The 25657-nt window shown below is 36.9% G+C and overlaps 2 protein-coding genes across 4 annotated transcripts in view; one reads left to right on the top strand and one right to left on the bottom strand.

Moving 5' to 3' along the window:
• LOC120633033 (synaptic vesicle membrane protein VAT-1 homolog-like) overlaps positions 1-18894 on the top strand; it is a 52695-nt gene extending 33801 nt beyond the window's left edge. Inside the window, exons 3-9 of one of the 2 annotated variants that reach the window (XM_039903071.1) lie at positions 379-594; positions 4939-5090; positions 9847-9950; positions 12282-12337; positions 13135-13329; positions 13833-14070; positions 16946-18894. In XM_039903071.1, coding sequence (XP_039759005.1) covers positions 379-594; positions 4939-5090; positions 9847-9950; positions 12282-12337; positions 13135-13329; positions 13833-14070; positions 16946-16983 — 999 coding nt within the window. In that variant the 3' untranslated portion in view covers positions 16984-18894. The remainder of the gene's footprint in view (positions 1-378; positions 595-4938; positions 5091-9846; positions 9951-12281; positions 12338-13134; positions 13330-13832; positions 14071-16945) is intronic. The other variant, XM_039903072.1, reaches the window with a different exon arrangement.
• A 1755-nt stretch (positions 18895-20649) lies between these two features.
• Positions 20650-24182, bottom strand: LOC120633206 (dynein light chain Tctex-type 5-like). 2 transcript variants are annotated; one of them, XM_039903355.1, is made up of 3 exons: positions 24023-24182; positions 22496-22692; positions 20650-20833 (listed from the first exon to the last, which is right to left on the bottom strand). In XM_039903355.1, the coding sequence occupies exons 1-3, from the start codon at positions 24107-24109 to the stop codon at positions 20668-20670; spliced, it is 450 nt and encodes a 149-aa protein (XP_039759289.1). In that variant the 5' UTR covers positions 24110-24182; the 3' UTR covers positions 20650-20667. The 2 variants fall into 2 exon arrangements, with proteins under 2 accessions (XP_039759289.1, XP_039759290.1); XM_039903356.1 differs by having other exon boundaries at positions 22496-22689.
• Positions 24183-25657: the final 1475 nt, after the last annotated feature.

Genomic DNA, 25657 nt, shown 5'->3' with positions numbered 1-25657 from the left:
TACTACTACCAGTGGCGTGCATTTCAAACTTACACAAAAGCACTGCCTACCCTAAAATTAATATATAACTCTTATAGGAGGTGGATTTTTTGCGATTGATGCAATTTTTCTGGCTTACCAGGGGTGCAATTTTTCGCGTTTGGCACTGACTTCTACTACCCTATAACATGTGTATAATCAGTGGCGAGCACAGGGTTTTCGACCAGGGCTTGCATAAAAAAGGAAGATGGCATAAAATTGAAAAATCCTTTCCCTTTATGAGTTATACAAAAATGTTAGGGTATGCATTGCCTTTGTGCATGTATGAAGTGCACGCCACTGTGTATAATCTATGTCAAAATAAAATCTGTTTTCTAACCGCTTCATATCTTGTCTTAGGTTGGAGACCAAGTGGTGGCCCTGCCTGAGTACAGAGCCTGGGCGGAATTGGCAGCTGTCCCCGCTCAGTATGTGTACGCCTTGCCCGAAGGAATGTCAGCCCTGGACGCCGTGGCCATCACTACCAACTACGTGGTGGCTTATCTTCTGCTCTTCGAAATGGCGAACTTGACGCCTGGCAAGAGCCTTCTCGTTCACTCGGCTGGTGGTGGTGTGGTGAGTTATTTTTTATTTTATTTTTCAACTTATTAAACATCTTTCTACTTTGTTAGAAGTAGGTAGCGCGTTCAAATTCACGACCCACGAGGTTTCATTCAATAGTCTGATCAGCAAAGCCAAGGTCTTTTAAGTCATGGAACAAGCAAGTTTTCAGTACCAACCCGAAGAGAACGCTTAGCATACATTGACATTTGACACCCATTTTGTTGTAGAAAAACCTCTGTTCTCGCTCATGTTGTCCTAGTACTAAGGTTGCTTGACAGAGACGGCTACTAAGCGATAAGGCCGCCTTTGTTTAATACTGCAATCGTTGTGTTTCTATTTTTTCCTTTATTTTTAGTGCTGTACAATTCAGAGTATAAATAGAATAATTAAATAAATTACACTAAACTAAATTGATTTGTCTATAAGTAGTGCTGTCCTTATCTGAAAGTAAAATTGTAAAGAGTATAGCATTACTATTAGAACTGCCAATTTAGTTCGGTAGGGTTTCTTTTTTTGGTATATGTACTAAATTGACAGGTCTTATAGTAATGCTATCCTTTTAACAACACCAATTATGGCGTCAATTGATTTTTAAGGGAAGACAATCTATGCTTTGTGAAGCACAAAACCAGCTATAACAGCTACCGTTTTTAAAGATGTAAACATACATTTTCTTTTTAAACCTCCACGCAAAAACCTGAGAAAACATTGTGACAATCAACCCGTAGTGTGTTTGGGTTTATCGGAATCTACGTAAAGAGAAGACTGTTGAGTTCAGAATGTAACGTAACTCTGTGGATCTTACGGAGGGCTTCCAAATACCTAACATTTTTTTTATAAAGTGTAATTTATTAAACGTCTAACGATTCAACTCAAAATAAAATCTGTATCGCTGATGAATTTATAAACTAATAATGGAGTGTGTATGTAGTTATTATGAACGAAAAAAAAAGATAAAGAAACCGGTCTCGTGTGAGTCAAACTTGGTACACTAGTGACCACTAGTGCTGCATATGGATAATCTATCGACATTTGGATAAATCAAAAGTATCGATGGATTTCAGTAATGTTGCATAATTCGCAAGATAGGTAATACAAATCACAATCGATATTATTGATACTATTGATAACATCGATAGTATTGACATTTGAAAATACTTTCATCGTATCACGTAGGATATTCTAAATAGTTTTCGAGGTCTACTGTCGATAGATGAACTATCGATATTTATGCAATACTAGTGCCCACTAAATAATGAGACGCCAGCAAGATAATATTCTTGTTTACGTCTAATCTCGTCTAATTAAAAACTGAAACAGCTGCATCACAAAAAAAGAAGTACTTATTATGTCGCTGTAGATTATACAGGAAATAAAGCATACACCGCTCTGATTTCTGTATTATCTACAATTAGGAAAAGTCTCTGGAATCTGAAAATCGGCATCCATATTATCTCGTAACAATTGATACCTAAAGAGAACTTCAAAAAATGAAAATCAATGATTCATATGGAATTCTAAAAGTTCGAAAAGGCCTCTCAGAAATCTATCATTGACGATTTAAAAAATAAAAAAAAAAACATTTTTTGGGCTCAGAATTCTATTCTTCTTCTAAATTCGTGATCCTAACTCTCAGAACAGCTCTCCTATAAAGTAGTGGATGTGCAAAAACTATCTGGTTAAAAGGGCGATTCGTAATAACAATAAAGCAAAAATACCTACGAGTACTTACACCGATCTAAATTTAACTGCAGTTCCGGAAGGCGATAATGCAATGTGATTGCAATAGTTAGAGTACTGCATACCCAATATCTACTTAGCGTCCGGAACGATCAGTTTTCTGCTATTACTCAAAGTGTCAATTACAACAACTAGATAGTATTGCAGAATACGAATGAAACCCTTGATGAATGATTCGATAACCGCAATATAATCTCTATTTACCCGTTTTTAGGGGTTCAGCTAATAAACCGTAGGGCTGTCATAAAGTTCGACGACCGATTGGGGTAGTGGGCAGTGACCCTGCGCTCTGAGTCCAAGGCTGTGGGTTCGATTCCCATAAATGGAAAATGTTTGTAAGATGAACATGAATGTTTTTCAGTGTCTGGGCGTTTATGTAAATTTTATAAGTATTTATGTTTATTATTCATAAAAACTTTCATCATATATCTTAATACCTAGCACAAGCTATGGTTACTTTCGGGCTAGAGAGCGATGTGCGTATTGTCGTAGTATTTTAATTTATTTAAAGTTCTTCCAAAAATATTCCTTCTTATTTCCCTCACTAAGTTAAGTAATATATAGTTGGTGTAAATTAATAGCGTATTGACGGCTTCTACAGATCAGATCATATTGATCATCGTCTTTATTACCTATCGTATGGAGAGAGTTATTCATGTTTAGACTAGACATCTTGCTTAAAATGTGAAAGTATTTGTATTAAATCTTTCTGGTAAACAAATCGCTTCTTATGAAAGCTTATCAGTTATCACATTAAAATTATACATGTGTAAGTTTTTTAATAAGTATGTTATATGCTATGTTAGTCATTCAATCAGCTAAACGAATAGATGCAGGTTTGTTTCGTTTTTTTTTTTAAATGCGTATAAACTACTTTTAATAATACAAAAAATAATATCTAGGCACCTAGACACTGAAAGTCATTAATGTTCATCACACAAACATTTTCCTGACAAAAATTATCAAACACTCATATTTTTTTTTCTAAAATATAATTCAAACGATTTCTTAATAAGTATGTTATATGCTATGTTAGTCATTCAATCAGCTAAACGTTTATGATCTAGGTATACGGATACCTAGATCATGCATTAAAGAAAATGAGTAAAATTCCACTCGGTCGAAGTTTTGACTCGATGTTCGAAAAAATTAACAAAAGAACTTTGACTATTGACTTTTAGTAACTCTCTGCTTTTTATAGAATACTTATACTTTAATTAAGTATGCTTTTTAAAGCATTAAAAAAGTGTGTTTCTACTGTAAATTAGACCTTAAAAGAATGGTATCTTTTTGTCAACCCTAACTTATTACTTGCTTATGTGAATAAGCTTACCTTATTAGTATCTGAGCACAAACAATGTAAATCGTCTAATTGCACTGAATTGGGTGAGAAATATCTTAGTGCGCCGGGGAATGTTCGTGCTTCCGCTATTACACGCCATTCATCACCCTCTGTGCTCGGGGTCAATGACCCTTACGTCTAAATAGCATTTATCATGATATCACCCAAGATATTGAGACCGGTAATAAGTGCATTTTTGCGGGAGTTTAGTAAAAGGCAATTGATTTAGAAAATAAATAAAACTGCAGATATTAATGTCTTCATTTTTTTTATTCCACTACAAGTTAGCCCTTGACTGCAATCTCACCCGATGGTAAGTGTTGCAGTCTAAGATGGTAGCGGACTAACCTGTATAGGAGTATGGTAGTCATATCCCTAATCGCATTCCACGTGACATCGTATTTCCCAGGTCTGTAACTATAATGAAGGTCTTTAATTCCTTACAAATCGTAGTTAACTTTCACGCGATCGAATAAGTAGAAAATCGCTCACTTGGCACTCTGATCCATATTAAAATATGCTATAAATAAATAAATAAAATTCATTTATTTCGACCGACTTGAATCATAAATGGTTAGTAAAATACAAAGTTAAAATTAAGTTAAGTTGTTAGTAAACTTAGCCTAAGGAAATAGTTTATATAAAACCCTTCGAGCATGCCCGATTGGAAAGCACGTGTACCATGCAGCAATGGCACAGGTACTGACAATCAGTCCTGCCAACAAGTACCCTCAGAAGGCCGTTGGAATTAGCCATAACCCTGCGCACCAAGGATGTACACCGTTTTCGCATGATCGTGTAGAAACAATCTATATGCGCTTCGGCAAACATCCCTGACGCGCTGCAAGACCGAGGCAATCCCATCAGCATCCTGAACGCATTATTGTACTGTACGCGGAGGGCACTGTACTGTTTATGCGTGTAATTAATCCACAGACTGCTCGTGTAAAATGATGTACAGTATGCTCTGAAAAGAGTGACTTTAACAGGAACTGTACAACGAGCAAACCTGCGCGCGATCATATTGGCTCTCACAGACAATGCCCTGCGCTCTCTCTCTATATCTGCATCATCTTTGAGGTCAAAGGATATCACATGCCCCAGGTGTTTAAACTATGCAATTATATTAAGGCCACCAATCTGCACTGGGTCTGCATGGTGGACTACAGCGTTAACCCCTTCGCATTGTTGGAGACCGGTGCTCTGTACTGGGTTGATATTGAGTGATAAATTATATTAAAAACAGTTTTTTTAAATTCTATTATTGTTCGCAGGGCCAAGCGGTAGCTCAGCTGTCGAAGACTGTGGAGAACGTGACAGTGTTCGGCGTGTGCTCTAAGAGCAAGCACGAGGCGCTGAAAGCCAATAACAACAACATTGACCACTTGCTCGAGAGGGGAAGCGACTACACCAGTGAAGTCAGGAAGTAAGTTTAAATTATTTTCAGTCACCTTCAGATTTTATTTTCATTTAAAATCAATCAGCAGAGATCTGTACCTACTCGAATTGTCTCTTCTCTCAGAATTGAGGTGATGAGCCCAGTGAGTTGAAAACTGATGTTCTGTGCAAGAATGGAAGCGCAGAGTTACTGACATAACTCGGTATAAAAAGAATTGGCAATTTGTGGGTTACATTGGTACTTCGTACTCTTAGAATCGGTGGTATTGAGGGATTCTTGGGAGACTCAAGGAGTCGCTTGACGAAATCGTGGAAGGATTGGGATAATCAATAGGTACAAAAGACCTATCTCCAGAACTGGATCATGGATGTCCATTTATTAATATGATGTAAATGTTAAGTTGACTTAATACAACGTGGGTAACCAGCCTCAATATCTTATCTTAGAAGTTTTATAAAGTTTCAAAATGGGTAGATACCTCTTACTTATTACTTACGTTTAAGCTTATTAAACAGTGATAATAGGTATATAAGTTCACTTATGATTTGTCGAGGTAACAGTAAGCTTACTTTAATTTTGGCAAAATAAAATGAGTTACAAAACTTCGCGTGTTTCCGACAAAGACAAATGCGTTTGAAAATGTTGCAATTAATCATATTTTGTCATCTCAAATGAACACCGACTCGCCGCTGGCACCCTCCACAGATTTTTGACCTTTTTCCCGAGTGCATCTCTCTTTGCATGCACCAAATATAAACACGTTGCAAAAACCGCAATGTGCACAAATATGAGGGATCGGAACATGAAATCACTTCTAAATATAATTTAACTTTGCTTATTTTGTGTTATCAAAGCAATTTAGTCGTTTCAAAGTGAGAAATGTATTTGTTTTCACACATTTGTGGATCTTAAGCAGATTTTGCAGATCTTTAGCATATTTCTGCCGCAAAACAGCATTGTTGTAATACTGTGTTCCGGTCTGAAGGGCGTTGTTGCCGCTGTAATTCCTGGCACATGAGGCTTTACGACTACGACTCAAGCTTTTATTGCACTACAAGTTAGCCCTTGACTGCAATCTAACCTAGTGGTAAGTGATGATGCAGTCTAAGATGACAGCGGGCTAACCCGTATATTAATCCTAAACCGTACATGAACGCTAAATCGCTTAGCGGCGCGTCTTTGTCGGTAGGGTGGTAACTAGCCGTAGCCTCCCACCAGACACAGGTTGGTGGACACAGGGCGGAACGTTGCACGACGAGTTTTTTGCAGTCTTGCTTAGTTTTGGACCTTTTTTTTCATTTACCATATCTGATTGGTCCGTCTATTTTTCTATAAAAAAAACATCCTCAGCATATCAATGCCCCACGGTTTGGTAAAACTTCATCTTACATAGGAGACAAGGTATTGACATGCTCTCCGAATCACGGCGATCTACACTGCCATTTTCGTAACTCCGACTTGGTACTGCGAATTTATACTCGTTACACACTTTACAAGGCTGATTTCTCAAAAATCTATGAATTTTTTTTTATTAAAATTAGGCTTCATTTGTTATTCTCCGCAAAAAGCAGGAGAATCTGTATGGTGTAATTTATAATTTCTTCAATCCTTATACTCCACACCAAACAGATCTTCGGCAATGTACCCTATACGCACGTTTCGCTGCGAAACCGGAGCATCTTTAGGTGATGTTGACTTTACAATGAATCATTTTTAAGTTTTTTCGCGGAATATAGCAAATAAAGCTTCATTTTCATAATAATGTAAACAATCTTTTTTTTACTCTTTAGTTTAATGTTTATTTTCAAACTGTTATAATATAAAAATAAGAAAAACACAATCACATTCGACTCACATGAATAAATCTTTTTTTTCATTTCATCGCAGTAATTTTTTTTATTATTTTTAAAACATATTTTACACTAAAACTAACGAAAAATATTTCTTTGGAAACAAAGAATATGGAAGGGTCCCTGCAATCATTCAATTATTTCTTCCACTGAGAGCGTAACGAGTTTCTTTTATTTACGATTCCGCTGCTGTGGGTAATCAAAAATTTAAAGGGACATAAAGGATGTCGTGGGTACGAATGATTAGTGAATGAGTGATTGTTTGTGTCTTTATTACATCTATTACGTTTTGATAGCCGTTTAATCGTACGTACGAGCGTCTACACTCTTAAGAACGAGAATGTTGTTAAATTACGGCCGTTCAGCGCCCAACAGAGATTTTATACTTTTTTTTTTAATTGATCAACTTAGAGTAAAACAATTAACGATAACTAGGTAATTCACCTCGTCTCAAACCACACAGGGTTTGTGTGACAAGGTATAGTAATATATATTTTTTAATTATTAATGTTGTAATCACAACCCTACCAGTAGTCAGTACACAACATAGCAAGTTTATGCTTACCACTTGTATATAGATGACATACCAGTACCAAACTATAAAACCACTGCAGATCATGATTGTTTTTACGTTGTACAAACCTATTGGTGGGAACGTTTTTTAACCATAACCCAATTAACTGTTTGTATTTTATGCGGCATCGTACCGTAAAGCTGAATATATGATAGAAGCCGGCTTTAGGTACTTTGTAAAGGAGAATTGCTAAGGGGCACGTTCTGGTTATTAGTGACTAGCCAATTGCATAATTATTACCCCCGATAATTGCCCCCGCTGGAGATCGAATGCGAGGCATTACACTTATAAGACTTCTGAGGTATACCGACTACGCCAGGAAGGGCGGTACATACTTACATGCATGCCAAACAGAAGTGGGATTGCGAAATTCGTAACGCCTTTAAATGAAGAATGCGTCGGCTTCCACAAATTCCCTCCGCTAATAAACTTAATTGTTCCAGATCCCATGGTTTAATTGCTGGTTATTAGTGCCTACATACTTCTGTCCCACCCATATCGCTTGCACTCGAGTCATTCGAAAAGACCAATTTAGAAAGAACCGCGGTAACTGCTTGGGAATAGTAGGGCTCTTGGGATACACATAAAATTCAAAAACATAATTAATAATATATAAATTAAATATTTGAAAAAAACCCCGACTTTCAATAAAGTGTACCTATATTATTCTACTAGTCAAGCCCTTTTATTTGATATACTGCCCATACTGAGGGAGCTTTGAAAAATAGTATAGTAATAGTAGTTGTTTCACTTAGGAGATAAGCTCTTGTCAGTAGCCCTTTCCAACCTTCTCTATCCGAGGCCCTATCATTCACATCTTTGTAAGTCCCCACCACCACCTTTTGTGTTCATTTGCCGTTTCTCGGTCGTCCTATTCCCCCTTTCCTCTCTACTTTTATCTCAATTATATTCCTGATAAATTCATCATGTCTTAGTTGGTAACCAAACATTTTTGATTTCTAGAAATAAATAACAAAAGGGGTCCATTCAGTGAAGGGGTAATTAAATTTTTATTTTTGCTTTTTGTAGGTTCGCACATAAACCCGGATCAAGCTTTAAACTAAATACTTATCCCACTTCTGAAGATATAGCAAGACTAGGTTTTCATGATCCAAGATCACAAGGAAAGCCATTAAAGCATTGAATATTTCTTTGTTTTTAAGGAAGTTCGTTTAAAAGATATTTACGTAGCGACAGCCCTATTAGGTTGTGTATGGGAAGACACTGATAGTAAAGTCAAGGTCCAGTTATGTTGGGAACAGTGCGTTAATTGTTCCGTTTATAACTTGCTCCTTAGGGCAGCTGCTTCGTAGCAGCAACGAGGCATTTCATTCTTGTAAATAGAGAGTTATTTTTATATCCCGTTGGTTTCTTCTGTGTAAACAAATCGTGCCACACTATCCCTAGCGTAAACAAACTGGGCAGTTCGTATTACTATTTGTAGGTTGTAGGTAAGACTGCAGACGCGGTCATTGAAATTCGTTCATAAATGAATATACATTAAGCTACGGAGTTCGTTGATAGTGTAAATCACATAACAGTTTAGACAACTGTTATATCAACCCCTAATTCAACGGCAATGTACAAAATCTATTTTAAATGAGATGTAGTAGAAGATTGTGCTTACTTGTGGTTGTATAGTAGTCGTTAAAATGCCATAAACAATATTTCTTATGATCCAAACGAAGTACATCTTACATTAGATAAAGTAGACACTACTTATATACCAGGAAAATATAAAACATGTATAAACAGCGCATTATATCGACAACTTCATTCCATACTGATGAGCGTTATAAACTCCATACATCGATTATCCATTCAATTTTTGAATATAAAACGGATATTTATCCATAATGTCGATGCCACTCACATATTGATGTTTTCGATATTTACATTATCAACTTGGGAGTTGGTACCGCCCTTGCTTAGATTAAGTTTAGATTATTTATTTCTAGGTCTGGGTACCTTGAAATGACAGTTGGTCAATTTAAATTCAATCTGGTAATACCTGAGAGATCGATTTGTTTCGTAGAAATAGAAATCTTATTTGATGCCATTCATAATGTTCTAAAGTTATCTTTGTACGGTACTACATTTATTTATTATATATTAGGTGTTTTTTCTGTAAATAGTAATAACATACTAACAGAATAACTGTCTAGTTGATTTCTAGGTTGTGCTAAGAATTGCTGGTTTTGCATTGTGACGATAAAGGCTAAGTGTAGTGTTAACTGTTTATTCCAAAGAAATAACATCATGCTGCAATGAATTTTTTGGCTATATCATATTCTGGATCTTATTTTCTTTAATACTTGAGTCAAGTACTATAGACTTATTGCACTTTCTTTGTACTCAGGGTTACACCGGATGGCGTGGACATAGTCCTCGACTGCCTTTGCGGCGAAGAATGCAACCGTGGCTACTCTCTCCTCAAGCCAATGGGACGGTACATCCTCTATGGTGAGTATATTTACGTACTTGTTACTTGTAGCGGTGATAGTTGGTTAGGACTTCTGCTTTACTTTCGGTGAAGGAAAACATCGTGAGGAAACCTGCATGCCTGAGAGCTCTCCATTATGCTTTCAAAGGCGTGTGATCAATCCACCCTGAGCCAGCGCGCCTGGGGTACCGCGGCCTTTAAGCCAAGGCGGTATTACACCCGTGCCCTGTAATGGGCCGGTAATGGGTTGATATTATGATGCTGATGGTGACATACCTTCAGACTCACTTACTGTTTCTCTCAATCGCATCAAGCATTGAAAATAAGAATTTACTGGTCACAAATTACACCATACCTTTAAATTAAAATTAGCCTGATGCAAAGGCGATAGCATTGTCGAAAGAGAATGATAGCACGCGGATGTTCAGGGTGACAGTCTGCATTTGCGATTAAAAGGGAATCGGCTCTTCGAACTGGAAGGTAAAGGTTGTGAGTTGTTTTTGTTTGCAAAATACTACCAACATAAACATTCCCAAGACGGTTTATTCGCCGTGGTCGTACAAAATACGTAAAAAACAAATCTGCCTTCAAGTTTAAAGAAGACATGTTGAGCTGATCGCACATAACGGTGCATAGGAAAGAAGAATAAGACTGACTAACTTTTTATATCGTCTACTCGTGTTATTATAGGGGTTAAGTATAGAAGTAAGTGTTCATTTTTAATCTTCTCTTTTTCTTAGCCCACACCATGGGTTGCCACAACAATTTTTCATCCTCCACTTCTGAAACCTACAATTCCTCTTTTAAATAAAGTATTGGAGAAGGGTGGCTATTTCTACATTCTCCCCTCCTCTAAACACAAAGTTCTGTAAATTCTGGTCACAAGGAGTCCTTAACCAAACCTCCCTTATCATATGTAATATTCAGCAGCGAAAACTTTTAATATTTGCGGAGCATTTTCAAATCTTTATGATCAGCCATTATTCTAGAGTCTCACAACTTCTTTAATAGAAACTACTTACCCTAGAAAATTTCTATTTATGGTCAGGTTTTATTTAATCTTGAGAGAAGTAGTAAAAATTATCAAATTTTACGACTAAAACGTCTATGTAAGTTCGTTCGTGTATAAAAGGGTGCGCTGTTAATGGTGGGCATTTTAAAGAACATCAATTTGGGCCAGCTTCCAACACAACCCGATATCTACTAACAAAAGCGATATTTAATTTTATTCCGTCGTAAAAGCGACTGGAATAAAAAAATAGGTTCGCTTGATGCATGGATATTGGATTTCTGTTTTCGCTTTGAATTCAGTCGTAAAATAGGCAATGAGTTTTAGAAATGATAGACTGTATAATAGGTACTTCGATAGCGGTTCTCCGCGACTTCGGATAAGTAAATTCATCACATACGCACACCCTTTGGTTTCTCGCACACACGTCAAAAATGTTTTTAATAATAATGGACTCATTGATTAATTGTGGTGTTAATTATAACCTTCCTTGAGAATGTGGCTGTCAAACGCAAAAAAAAAAACGTTTAAAATTCGAGTGGTTGTTACAAAGATTAAATCTAGCCTAAAAAAGCGCCGTGAAACAAACTAAATCTTCAGTTTTATTGTTAGTATAGATTATTAAAACTAACGTCTTTAAGTGTAACACAAGAACTAGTTACAGTAAGTACTAAATTTGAGAAACCCTTAAGAAAATACAGCGCTTGAAAAGATTGATAGATAAAATCTTTATAATACAAATTTCAAGAAAAATCGCAAAAGCGGTCTTTTCTCCTCCAGACAACCCTCGATGGAAGAATTAGATCAGGGAAAACGGGAAATAAGTTCAAAATTCATGTATATAAAGTAGGCCGAGTTTAAAAGCACTTTTTAAACGTCAAGTCAGTCTGTCTCTGGTTACTCTACCACCGGTTTTGTAAACACCAAAAAGGTTTGTGTAACACCGGGTTACTTCACACCTTTTAATTCATGATTGGATTGAATGAATATATTTAGACTTAAAAGCTAAGCATTGAACGTACAGAATCCTCATTCAGCCATTATTGTGTGCAGTGCATTGTGTCCAAAAACAGTGAAAACGACCAGATCACGTCTCACTTTACAACCTATTATATATTACATTTTATGGTTTTAGAGCATTAGAGGAAAAATAATTGCTGTCAACTGCTTAATGGTATACTGACTTACAGTTAGTTTGAGAAACCATTCTAAGGTGGAGTGGTTTTTGATGCTCCAATATTAGTCGTGCGCACGGTTTCTGTATGTTTTTAATTCTGTGAAGCTAAGTATATTTAATGCTCAGAAGCGAGTTGAACGCACTAAACAATGGCTTGTATCGCAGGATCATCTAACATCGTGACCGGCGAGACTAAGAGCTTCTTCAGCGCCGCGCGTGCTGTGAGTATATTATTGTATTTCAATTATCTGATTCTATAGGAATTCTTATATCTATGAAGCGGTGATACCCCAGTTGGTAGGCCTTCAACTTCACGTTCGGGGGAGCGAGTTCGAGTAGCGAAAGAATTAGGCCATAATAGAAATTTCCTTTTATTATTTTTTATTCCACTCAAGTTATCCCTTGACTGCAATCACGCCTGGTGCTAAGGGATGTCGCAGTCTAAGAACGGGTGAACCTGTAACTGTTTGGGTTAGGTTAGGGGTATGGCTGTTATATTAAAAACCCATCCCCCAATCAGTAAACGCGACATCGTACTGCAACGCATAATATTTTTTCGAGAAATTTTCCTTGCTGGGAAACGAACCCGGGACCTCCCACCGCTTCGCCAGGGAAGCCGTCAATGTACACGGCCATTTTGCAAATATGACGCATCGTAAAAAAAATCCTAGCGCGATGTTGGCACTATAATTAACCCATAAATTGTTACTGCTACTTCAGTTTGTTTAGTTTGAAAGCTTTATTGCACACACGCATTACATAAAAAGTAAACACATATACAGAAGAAACTTAGAATAGAAAATAGAGCGTGCAAAGGCGGTCTTATCACTACAGTGATCTATTCCAGACAACTTTTGACATTAGGAAAGTCAAAGGAACGGTTTGGTTCAAATAAATTTTTTTAAATAAACTTCTTTAAGTGGTATGAAGTTTGCAGGGTATTCTCGTATATAACGAAGTACCAGTAGATACCGACGCGTCGTATTTTATCACGTGAACATAAACGCTATGATTTCAGTGGTGGCAAGTGGACAAGGTGTCGCCCATCAAACTGTTCGACGAGAACAAGAGCCTGGCGGGGCTCAACTTGCGGCACCTGCTGTTCCAGCACGGCCGCGCTGATACCGTGCGCCGCGCCGTAGAACGCGTGTTTGCGCTGTGGCGCGACGGCAAGGTCAAGCCCATCGTGGACTCTACATGGGCGCTGGAAGACGTACGTATACTACACCTGCCACTTATATTACTGGTGCTTACAGCAAAATCCTATTATAATATTAAATATTACGTGTATGATAAAGAGCTTGGGTATGGATTGCGCTAACTTTATAGCTAAATATTAATACCACTGTGAGGTGGCGATGACAAAAAAAAACCGGCTAAGTTTGTTGTTGGCTCTTCCTTCCACAGACAGGAGAGCAAAATTATATCCCCTGACAATCCCTTGTCACAAAATTTGTTTTAAAGTTCGGGAACAGGGAATATGAGAAGTTCACCTCTGTTCATTATTACACATAAATTATTGGGATATTGTTTCCACTTGTGTGTTCTGAGAGTTGATAAAGCTGTGAGAGAAGATTTATTTTTATCCTTTCCCCAGGGAGAAATTTTTCTCCTGCCCATAGCCGTGCAGCACAGCAAAGTATATCTAAAAGGTTTGCTTAGCAAAAGAATAGGTACCTATATTAAATCGCTTTTTATTAATCTGCTCCCCAACAGGTGGGTGAGGCCATGCAAAAGATGCACGATCGCAAAAACATTGGCAAGCTCGTACTGGATCCATCTCTGGAGCCAAAACCGAAACCCGCTACACCCGCCAAGGGTAAAGCCGGAAAAGAAAAGAAGCCGGCCAAAGAGAGCTCTGAAGACAAGAAGGACAAAGAGACGAAAGAAGAAGAGAAGAAGATGGAGAATGGGGACAAGAATGGTGAGGAGGTCACTAACGGTAGCGACGAAGGTCAGTCTCCATCTGTGACCAGGCATGCGTAGCGTAGACGCTTCACATACATAATGATAATATCGCGAGCATATAGTATATTCGAACTCTCTTAGGCTTTGGCAACTTAGCACCTTATGGTTTTGAGATGTTCAGACGAATACCAAATACTTAAATTAGGTTTATATTGACAGGATCAGGATCAAGATCAGTCCTTTAGTTAAGTACAGAAATAAAAGTTAAACGAACTAAACTCAGGATATTCATTTTAAGCTTAAACATAAAGAATGTTTCCTAGGAACTGCTCAAGTTAATTCGCTCTCTGGTGTATGAAATTAAAATCGCTAGCAATATACAGTATGTCTATTTATTACTAAACTAGCGAATTTTTTATAAGTACGCAATAACGTATAATTTACTTTATTGTGATGTTTTGCAACAGTAATTTATTAAACTAAAGGCGGAGGCAGAATTATTTTTAAATGTTTAAAAATAGAACAAGAAACGATGTAAAATTTACGCGGATGGAAAATATTAACTGTTGTGTAGAATTTGTTTAATTCAATGAGAATTAAGGTATACTATTCAAGTTAAGACCGAAATACCAACCAGGTACAGCTGTAGCCATTTTTAGTCATGCTTAATTTTAGAATAGACACAACGCAAATGATCAAGCACACTTTACTGGTACTATACAACATTATCTTAAAACTATTTTATAGAACCAAAATTTACACGTACTCGCTAAGTTGCCAAAAATTTTGAGGACTTTTATTTTTGCTTATTTACTACGCATAGGGTAAACGCACATTGGCGGCTTCAATGAAGCCCCTTCGTTACACGATATAGCAGCCTTTAGACTCGCTTACGCAATTCGCTTGTTTGATCAAAGCTTAAATTACTGCTTACTATAAATTATTACATCGAGCATTTTAAAGCATTTATCTGCGGAATTCAATTCTGAAACATTTGGGAAGATACTTGTGAACCTAAATCGCATAAATTGAATACGATTGGCTTGCGTAGAGAGTCATGGATGCACCATTTTTATTGGGTATTATGAAGTCGAAATTCCTGAAAATGTTGCGGTTTTGGACCTAAACATTATTATAAATTACACGAATCTTACACATCAGTCATAGTGCCGCATAATGCAAATAATAAAAATTCGGCATACCTACCTGTTGCCAACATTCTTTTTAGCCAAAATGGGATTAACTTTACGAGGGTAGTCATAATATGATATTAATAGTTTTTTTAAGAAATACTGATTTAGTTTTAAATATTAAGATATTTAATTGTTACCTATATTTTTTAATTTACTTGCATTCCTGAATTGACTTATTAATATTAAATAAAATGGGCAACTCTTTGACAGAGCTTACTATTTAACGGCACTGAATTTACTACTGAATCAGCATCACAATCGGCCTATGAATGTCCCACAGCTGGGCACAGAACTTTTTATTCATGGAAGAGAGGAATTCTGAGCGCCAGATTGCTCAAATCAGTGGTAGATTCTATCTTATGTTAGTGATAAAAACTGGAATCGATTGCCTTACGAGCTCTTTTGGGTGAAAAGGTAATAGGTTCTTTGTCAAAGAAAATGGTATAACCCTTAAATCAAACCCAGCACCTCCGGCCCATAGTCAAACAAGCTAGCCAATTAACTTACGAGGTTTTCTCTAGAGTTCTTCGAACTTCGGTAGAATATTGTTTTCTGTAATAACTATTAACAAATATATCTATCAGTCTAAATTAATATTTAATAGCAAATATAATCGCCCAAGTTGTTTTATAAACGGTCCACTGTCCGAGTAGATGTGAAGAAAGTGAAATAAATGATTTAGGTTTAGATCTAAGTACATTCGGCGCCTTATAAAATGCGACTCGTCTAAAGGCTACTAAATTGAAATGTACGTTTAGTCAGCTTGGTCATAAGATGCAGAGTTTTTTCGATAAGCATTATACTCTAAAACAGTTTTATAGAATTGTCCGTTTTGGAGATTCAACGCGGGTTAGGGTACTATTTAATGAGATGCTTTTATCTGATATTCGTCGCTATATTTATTTATGCATAAAGAAAGCGATTTTTAGTTGTAAGTTTTTAGAATATAAGTTTTTGAACACTATACGAAATACAGTACGTGTAACAGAATTACGAAATAATATCGAAAGATGCATAAGTATATTTCATAAGGAATAACCCTGTAAAAATATTAAATCAAAAGAACGCAAACGAATTAAAATCTTTCTAAGTTTTTACTTATGACAACCCTATTGTAACTACGCTATGCGACGCGTACCTAATAAAGTTACAGGAGTCACATGTTTTTTATTTTGCATGTGATGTAAGGGCTGGATTAGAAAACTCAAAAAATTATAGGTTTTCAGTTTCATAGATAAATCTCAGAGACAGTACATAATGCATCTCTATAGCCTGTGAAATATTATTTCGGTATTCATTTACACGTTTTTAATTAAAGCTCTAGATTATATTTTAATTGTTTTTTTTTTGATTGATGTATAGGCATTTGGCATTATTAATAAAAATACTACTACCTCGATGAGTTCTGTCTACAACATACACAGTTTTTTTAAGTATTATAAGTCTTTTCGCAAAAGCAGTTTCGCTCACTTGGCGCTACATTATGTACACAATGAAAATACCTGACAATGCTGACAAACACTGACAAAACTCTAGCTAACTCTATTTTTTGTAACTCCTTCAATCTTGAAAAATAACGCAAGAAGTTTTCTAATACCCAACAACAACAGGGCCTGACAACACTGGCTCAAATTTAGTTCCGCCAATAGCTGCGAGGCTTCTTTCCTGCAAAGTAGAATACCTTTTTTTTGTTAACCGATGCTAATAATGAGAATATACAACTTTCAGAGTCGAAAGAGAAAGAGAAGGAAAAGGAATCTAGCTGAATTGTCCCGCCAGAGAACAGGACCAGACAAACCACCGCCAACTGATTATTATTTTAGAGTTGAAGCTGCTCGTTTTGACGGCCGCCTTGTGCTTATACCGGCGTCTCATCTGTTGCCTCATGTTTATGTTTAAAATAATACAAATATTAAAAGATAAGTCCGAGTACGACGCTGTCCGATCCTGAACACCCTCTATAATGTTATAATTAAGTTAACAATCGGTTCGGACATTCTCGTACCTTCTTTCTTGATTAAGTTTAGTTATACAAGTTTTATCATCACATTTTTTTTTTTTTTAAATCGACATTCTAACAGCGAACTAGCAATGAATTTCAATGATAATATTCCATTTTGATTTTCAACCTGGCCTAAGTTCGTTTGCGAACTTTCGAGTCTTTATAGTTTAATGTTTAAGTCTTTATTTTAGGATGAGATATTTTAGTCTGCAGTTATTTTGAATGGCTATTGTATATCTAAGGTGCAGAGATGCTTAATCTTTATGTATGTTAAGCTTTAATATTTTATTAGTAAATGTTTAAAATTTGGCCCTGGAGACCCAGCCCCGCCCTCGAGCCGCGGGACCGTTCATTCAGTCACTCACTCGCCGCATCTCGGAATAAAAAACGAATGAAACCTTACGTGTGATATTTTGTATTAGGTATGCTAGATTTTTTACGGTATTTTATGCTGCCTATACATGACATTATTTTTTTTAGTTGAGCTTAAAATACGATTGTGTGTTTATATTTTTATACTCAGATGTTTTGTAAATTATTTTCTAGTTAAGATGAAGAAAATATCAAAAAATGATTTATGATTGCATTGGTTCTTTTAATAGGATTTAACACGGCAGTCTGCCTAGCTCGATTGACCGACATTTCTAAAAACGAGTTCAAGAATTGCGATATATTTTGTGGCTTTCTTAACCTATTGTGAAGTTCAAGTTAATAAACGACATCTATAATATAAGTTATATTTTTGTAAACGACGATGTCGACGATCAGATCTCGTAATATGAAGCTTTTTATGTATCTTTACACAAATATCACATATCTAAACATAATACACTTACACACAATGTATATTAGAAGTAATGTTTTGATAACAATATTCACTCCATTTCTTTTATATACCTACCTAGCATGTATTAAAGTTAAAATACCTATTCCTGATTTTCGTAAGGTTTACCGCCATATACTGTACAGTATGGTTATAACTTATAGGTGTATGTACCCAGTACTAAAATACTTTTTATCTGTATAACATATCAAACGCATGTAAAATTGATATCTGAAAGGCTGAGGTAGTCCGGAAATCCCGGAATAAAATGAGGCTATACTATATTTTCCAGTCCATCATATTATACCGACTGCTCAAACAACCCTGCCGCGCGTTCACACAAGCTATGTTCGACTTAAAGAGCTATCTGACAGATTCGTAGAATTTTGATAAAGTTTTACCCTTTTCGAACATTTTTCGCACGAGCATAATTTGCGTGAGCGTATGTTTAGTCTTATATTTGTACCACTGAAAGTGTTTAGTCCAGAGCAAAAGCATTTGACGCCGTTTGCCGTTGTTTGTGAGCACGAAAGCAGACCAGATTGCATCCAAACCCCACTTTTTTCTGGGCCAGTCTCCTACAAACGCAAATTCCTAATAGTGGACTAGCGTAAAAAAATCTTGTGAAGAAGAAGTTGCTGCAAGTTTTTCATCCAGCCCCATCGGCATAACGAAGTGTTTTCAACCGGTCTTGTAGATTTAACTGCCAAAATTCAGAACAGAAAATAAGTTACAAGGAGAGGAAATCTATTAATATCGTAATTACGATTGGCGCAGTGGGCAGCGACCCTGCTTCCCGAGTCCCAAGTTTGTGGGTTCGATTCCCGCTACTGGAAATTGTTTGTGTGCTGTTCATGAATGTTTTTCAGTATCTAGGTTTTTAGCCGTATATAATTTGTATTTATTAATAATTTAATATTCATAAAAAAAATTACTCCAGTCATCAAAGTACCCATTACACAAGCTACGCTAACTTTGGGGCTAGATGGCGTGTGTATTTATTTATTATTATTATTTTAAATACTTTATTAACGGAGCGATACAGTTGCGCTTTGTTTGTACATAATGGATATGTTTCTGTCCTTATCTCAGATCTCTGTGATTTCCAAACTTTTTTCTAAATTTTGGGTTTGTAGGTTTTCAAAAAATGAGCACCGATCAAACTCCTTTTTGCCACCACAGACGTTATTGGCAAAGCGAACTATGTCCAGTTGGCACTAATGAAAGCCGTTGGCAAGACTTAAATGAAACACATGTAGGGTACTGGCCGTATAGGTATCTGGTTTTTAAAGAATCTAACCATTTTGGTATCTGGCCTGTTAGGAACAGACGATCCAACCCGGATTGAAATTAGATAGCTTTTATATTATCCTTAATCGATGTGTGTGGGACGACGCTGCGTCGCTCCACCTCGCTTGTCGTACTAGTACGTTGGCTTGATGCTAGTTCCGCATTCCCCGCGGATACAACTGCTTCAGTGTCTCGGACCAATATCTTAAAGCTACTTAGTCTTCTTACCAGTAATCTTTGTCGCTTTATGTGTCAAATATGTGCGAATTTCTTAATGTTAACATATTATATTATCTATTAATTAAAATTCTTGTGTATATCGACCTGTATAATGGTTAAGATTAATCTGAATTCTCTTCTATAAGGTTAACTGACGAAATTCAATATTGGCGACGCGCGTAAGCTGGAGCGACTGCGCCGTTTTTGATTGTGTCCAAATTGTTGTAGGTTATAGTATCGAATTTGATGCCAATATTTATTGTGAGGAAGCCAGATGTGGCAGTGGTGGAACCTGCGCGGTCGCACCAGCTACACGATTGCCTGGGTCGTGACGTATTACACATTTATTTTTGTAAGGGCGGGCCAGTGTGATATCTATACTATGAAATGGATAAATAAATATGTATGATCTGTAAAAATGCTTGAATTACGTCTTTTATTTCATTACCTAAAACCAATTAGGTACACATGTAGTGTTATTATTTGATATAAAGTATTATCTAACAGAAGAATATACTATGACAGAAGACCAAATAAAATACACTGCTATGAATCCTTAATCTTCAAATTTAAGCTTCTGACGACATTCATATTATATATTCATATTTGCGAAAGCCAAATATGAACCGGGTAGTCAGATTTTGAAGACGCTCAAGTTTTTTAAGATAGTCCTCGGTCAAATTAAGATAGCTTGCGTCCGAATAGTCGAGAAAAAGAGAATGTGTTAACATGACTTTAGTCGGGATTGGAAGAATGGATCGCAGACTGCACAGCGACCTAAAAGTACCAAAAGTCTGTCAACACAATCCGTGACTTGCACGGACCACGATAACTCTTTTAAAGTTGCAAGCCAAGGTCCTTTACAGAGGCACAGAACGGAATTGTGACACCATTATAATCAATAATAGGTAGATTTACCCAATCAACCCTTGAACACATACCAGAGCTTCCAATAATAATAGCCTTGAGATTTAGCTGGATTAACCTTGAGTGCCTGCTCGACTTAAAACTTTCATACATATATAAATTTCATTTTAGTATTACCTACTTAGATGATATAAAAACATTTTTGCGTTAGGGTTTAATAAAAGTAATTTGTAAATGTAAACAAACTTTTTAATCAAAGTAGATTCCATACACAACGACATTAGCAAAAAGGTGGCAATTTTCAAAGTTGTACGACGCATAGCCGTCGCGTTCGTGGTCCCACAAGAACGAGTGGAAAACATGAACACTCTGCTGCCTGCGCTGGCCTATACTGACGGCTACAATTATTCTATACCTGAAAACAGAACATCCAGTGTAATTAACATCAAGTTCAACTTGATAGTTGACAGTTATTGACAGCCGGTCGGTGCAGTGGGCAGCGACCCTGCTTTCTGCTGCTGGAAAACGTTTGTGTGATGAAGATGAATGTTTTTCAGTGTTCGGATGTTTATCTGTATATCTGTTATTAGTATTTATGTGTATTATATTCATAAAAATATTCATCTTAGTACCCATAACACAAGCTATGCTTAACTTGGGGCTAGATGGCGATGTGTGTATTATCGTAGTATTATTATTGTTATAGTTTGAAGACTTTCATAACGCAGTGTTATAGTAGGATGGGAGGTTCGATCCCCGGTATATTTGAATTACTCGTTGGTCTAGTGGTTAGCATGTTAACTTCAGGTCCTAGGTTCGAATGACGGGTCGGGTCAAAAATTGTATGGTATTGCGTTTTTACTGTTTAAGAATTTTCTTTAACAGCCCGGAGATAGGAAATTGGCGGTGTAAATCCTTGTGTATCGAAGGTCACATTAAGCTGTCGGTTTCGGTTATTATCAACTAACTTGTGGCAATAGCCGTGTAAGCCCACCAACCCGGAACAGCGTGGGGCGCCTATGCTCTGAAACCGTCTCCTATAAGAAAGGTGTATGATGATAATGATGATTAACCCCGGCAAGGGCGATTTGAGATTAATTATATATTTCCTTTACACTCTGGTCTAATCTGAGGAAGGTTACCATCTTAAACTGCATCATCACTTAAGTCAAAGCCTAACATGTAGTCTCGTAATAAAACTATAAAGAACGGCCACGCGACTTGGAGCAACGTGGAAGGTCTGTGCTCTACATCCCCTTTCTGTCATGCCAGAAGGCTGTGGCTTGGGTTCCGTGTGCGGAAGAACTTGTGCATGTGACGTAAATATAACTTGAGCACCGTAAGGCAAGAATGAATAGGCATTATCTAGACGAGTTCCTACCTCCCATAAAAAAACAGAAACTCTCGAACAGATCTTTTCGAGATTACTATCGGGATAACCAGCTTTGTGACAAAGCTCGTCCGGGAAGTTCTACCGCTAAGTAACATTTAATGTGTGCTAGGCTGAAGGCCGTGGTTGCCAGTATAACTTGAGGCTTAACATCTACGCTTATGGTTTATGGGCATAAGGTGGCATTTTTTAGGACGTGTTCCTTGAATGCCATTTGTAGTGTTGTTCTGTTAACGCGTCGTTTGGTTCGTCAATACTTACAGTAAGTATTGACGAAAAAGAAAATGTTTGCGATACAAAAATACGGAATTATACGAACAGATACAAACCACAAGAATTTTCGATAAAGTCGGCATCTTATTTAGCAAGCTTTTTTAAAGCAACAGCAATACACGCAGGAAATAATCGAAGCACCGGCGATTATTGGCATTATAATGTACATAATTGCTTTTCAAATTGATTAATTTTTGTACATTTAACTAGATATTTCAAAACGACAACAAATCAAAATTGATAAAGACCGACCAGCATTGCTAGGACCTGTCAGGCGTCGCTTGTAAACGCAAGTTCCTTAGAAACAAGCATTTCTTCAGCTAAATGTATATGTAAGATACTAAAAAAACACAACAACAGATTGGTTTTCCGACCTAGGTACCACGCTACAGTAACACTAGTCAGTTTATTTACCTGTCATAATTTTCTTCTTTTATAGCTGACCTAATATTTTCTGTCAAACTAAGGCACAGTTCTGCAGCGGTTTTATCACTGTATTCCACCTCTTCTAATTCTGATTTGACGATATTCTGGAGTGTTTTCTCAACGTCTTCGATATTGAAACGTTTTCTTGAATTTAATCGATAGGTGGGTTGATAAGTTCGCACCTGCTTTGGAACGGGTTTGTTTTCAGACATATTGCTCTGTTTGATCAATATTAACCCCACTTTTAGTATACCTTAACAAGAAGTACCTTCAACTTGGCGCCCAAGGAGATTGACTCAAAAGCTAACAGGTTGGCTCAAAGATACAAAAATCGTTTCTATTGATAAACGACTAAGACACCGGGAGGTATCTTTGCATCGTTCGAGTCCATGTAGGACTGGAGTATATCGATAATGCAGTCGTATTTATATCAAAATACCCACCAATTCCATGTCATGAACATTGGTTATTAATCAAATGTTTAATTATTTACCGACTTTATAAAATTACTGTAACACTATACTCACCGGGAGCCAACGAACTCAGAATACAGAACTCAAAGCTCGTTGCCTTTATATTTACTTGCTAACAAAAGTAGGTCCTTGCGAGATATACCTACGCTCGCGCTGACAGTGCTTGCAAACGAAACTGCGAAATGAATGGTCCCGATGAGCACAGTCAATTAGTTTGGTTTTTAGATTTTGTAGTTTATTTTAACATCAAACATTATCAATAGCCTATAGCTGGACTTTCCAATATTTTTATACGGAGCGGAGACCTGGTCACTTAGACTACAAGACCGCCGAAAAATCGATGCCCTAGAGATGTGGTGCTGGAGACGAATTTTAAAGATCCCTTGGACTGCATTCCGCACCAACAATTCAATTTTAAAAGAACTGAATATCAAGGATCGACTTTCGTCTATGGTGCAGTTACGCATATTCAAGTTTTTTGGCCACATCTCAAGGAATGAGGGGTCGATTGAACGATTGGTGGTGCAAGGACAGGTTACAGGAAAAAGGGCAAGAGGGCGGTCACCTACTCGTTGGATAGATACGGTGAAATCGCTGACCCAGACAACTGTGGTAGAATGTTTTCGACACGCTACCAACCGCCAAAAGTGGAGAAGACTCGCACGGGAAGCCGTGCAATCCAATGATGCCTAGCGCCATGAAATTCATCTCAGCAGCCACGACCACTCTGCCAAGAGTGCACGACTAAGAAGAATAGCTGGAATAAATACCGCTCCTAAAGGCAGGGTTTGTCTTTAATCACCACACTACGGCATAAGACCGTAGTAGGTATTTGGAAATCTGTTCAGCAGCGGACGAGGATGATGAAGGTGATAGTAATACCTACATGTGTGGGGTGTACGTGAGATAACGCGTGTTATTGAATTTTTAGTTACATAGGCGAGTGCCCTTTTAAGTCTAGTGTCTAAGTTTAGTGTCTAACAAAAGACTTTACTGAATGATGGTAGGAAGTGATATTAAAATTGAAGAATGGTCTCACTACCATTTTCTGTTTGTTACTTCCACGACGATTGTTAATGAGCACGCTTATTTTACGCGAAGATATTCGCCTTCGATATTCTTGCGACATTGTTAGCTCTTTGCAAGGATTCTAATAAGTTTTCAAAATGGATTTTCAAGATGTTGCAAAATCGCGTAGCCTTCGCGATTTTTGTACCGAAATCTTTTTAAATGTTTGAAAATGATGTATTTCTGTCGCAGGCACAGAACATAGATAGTTGTGGGCGCCACTGTAGTGGTATGTTGGGTACATAGGTAATATCCATTCTACCATCTGACCGTATGTTTTTCATTGATATCGTGAGCTGTTTTACTGTAATGCTGCAGCACCTTACTGTTCACCGAAACAAAGTGCATTATTTTATATTATACCAATTAATATTCTAAAAATAATTAAAAAAAACCGACAACCGATTTTATACCAATAAAAAACAAACATTTCAGTTCAAATTAAGCTAGAATGCTATGTGCAATTTCAACTAGCTTCCAGTCGCGTAAAAAGCAAAGTAGGTACCTATCTTTGATGGAAAATGTGGGTGTCCCTACTACATAATATAAACCTTCCACTTAAAAACTGCATTAAAATCCGTTGCGTAGTTAGAAAGAACAAACCATACAAACCGCGAAGTCTACTTTGTTTCAAACTATATCAAGAAGATAAGTCCGAACAAACATTATAGTTTTTGGGAAGCGTTTTAATTATTCTTATAGCCTGTCCGGCGTTGTAATTTGTTTCCTAGCCTTATCGCACGCTTCATGGCCTCCTCCGTTTTGGGTCGGCACAACGTGTGGGCCCCTGCGAATTGTAAAACTCTCAGAGTACGGCGAAACACGTTCGGTGATTGCTCTAAAATTTAGCATGGCATCTCAATATAAAAATAATCAATAGAGTAGCTATTATTATTTTATAATGTAAAACCAAAGCAAGCGTTTACCGCGAAACATAAATGTCACCAGGATTGCAAATCAATTCAAGAGTCAAGTTAAGATGAACGGGCAATAAGAACGAACATTTTTACCTTGGAATTAATTAGGTGCCTTGGGTCTGCCGCTCAGTTAGGGCTGTGATCGCCATGTTTTTCAGTTGAATTATTAGGTACTACACAGAAACACAGACCAGTAAATAAAATGTAGTTTGTAGTTCTGTGTACCCAATACCTATTATAATTTGTGACTTGGAGGTTCGTCTTTCCCTTCATGCACCAGACCAGTAAATAAATATGTAGGCATTAGACCTGACATCCATTATTTTATGCAGCACATTTTGTCTAAAAGCATTGAAAACGCCCCACCCGCGAATTATTGCTAGCTCATAAACTTTGTTGTTAGTGGCTAAATTGTATAAAATGACTAACCACCTAGCCTGTTCGAAAAACACTACTAAAGTGAAGTGGATTTTGTTGCTTCAATATTAATCGTGTACACGGTTTCTGAATGTTCTTAATTCTGTGCTCACAAACTATTTATTAATTTCAAATGTCTGAACCGGTTATAACTTAATTTGACTTTCGATTTTCACCACATTCACTTTAGAAATGATTAAAATTATCATTTAACAAATTACTAATATAACTGAACACTAAATTAATTTAACAATCTCATTATTGACTTATCGGTA

Source organism: Pararge aegeria, chromosome 21, assembly GCF_905163445.1.
Source record: "Pararge aegeria chromosome 21, ilParAegt1.1, whole genome shotgun sequence".
NCBI lineage: Eukaryota > Metazoa > Arthropoda > Insecta > Lepidoptera > Nymphalidae > Pararge > Pararge aegeria.
Note: the sequence above shows the minus strand (reverse complement) of the source record. Positions and strands in the feature narration are given on the sequence as shown.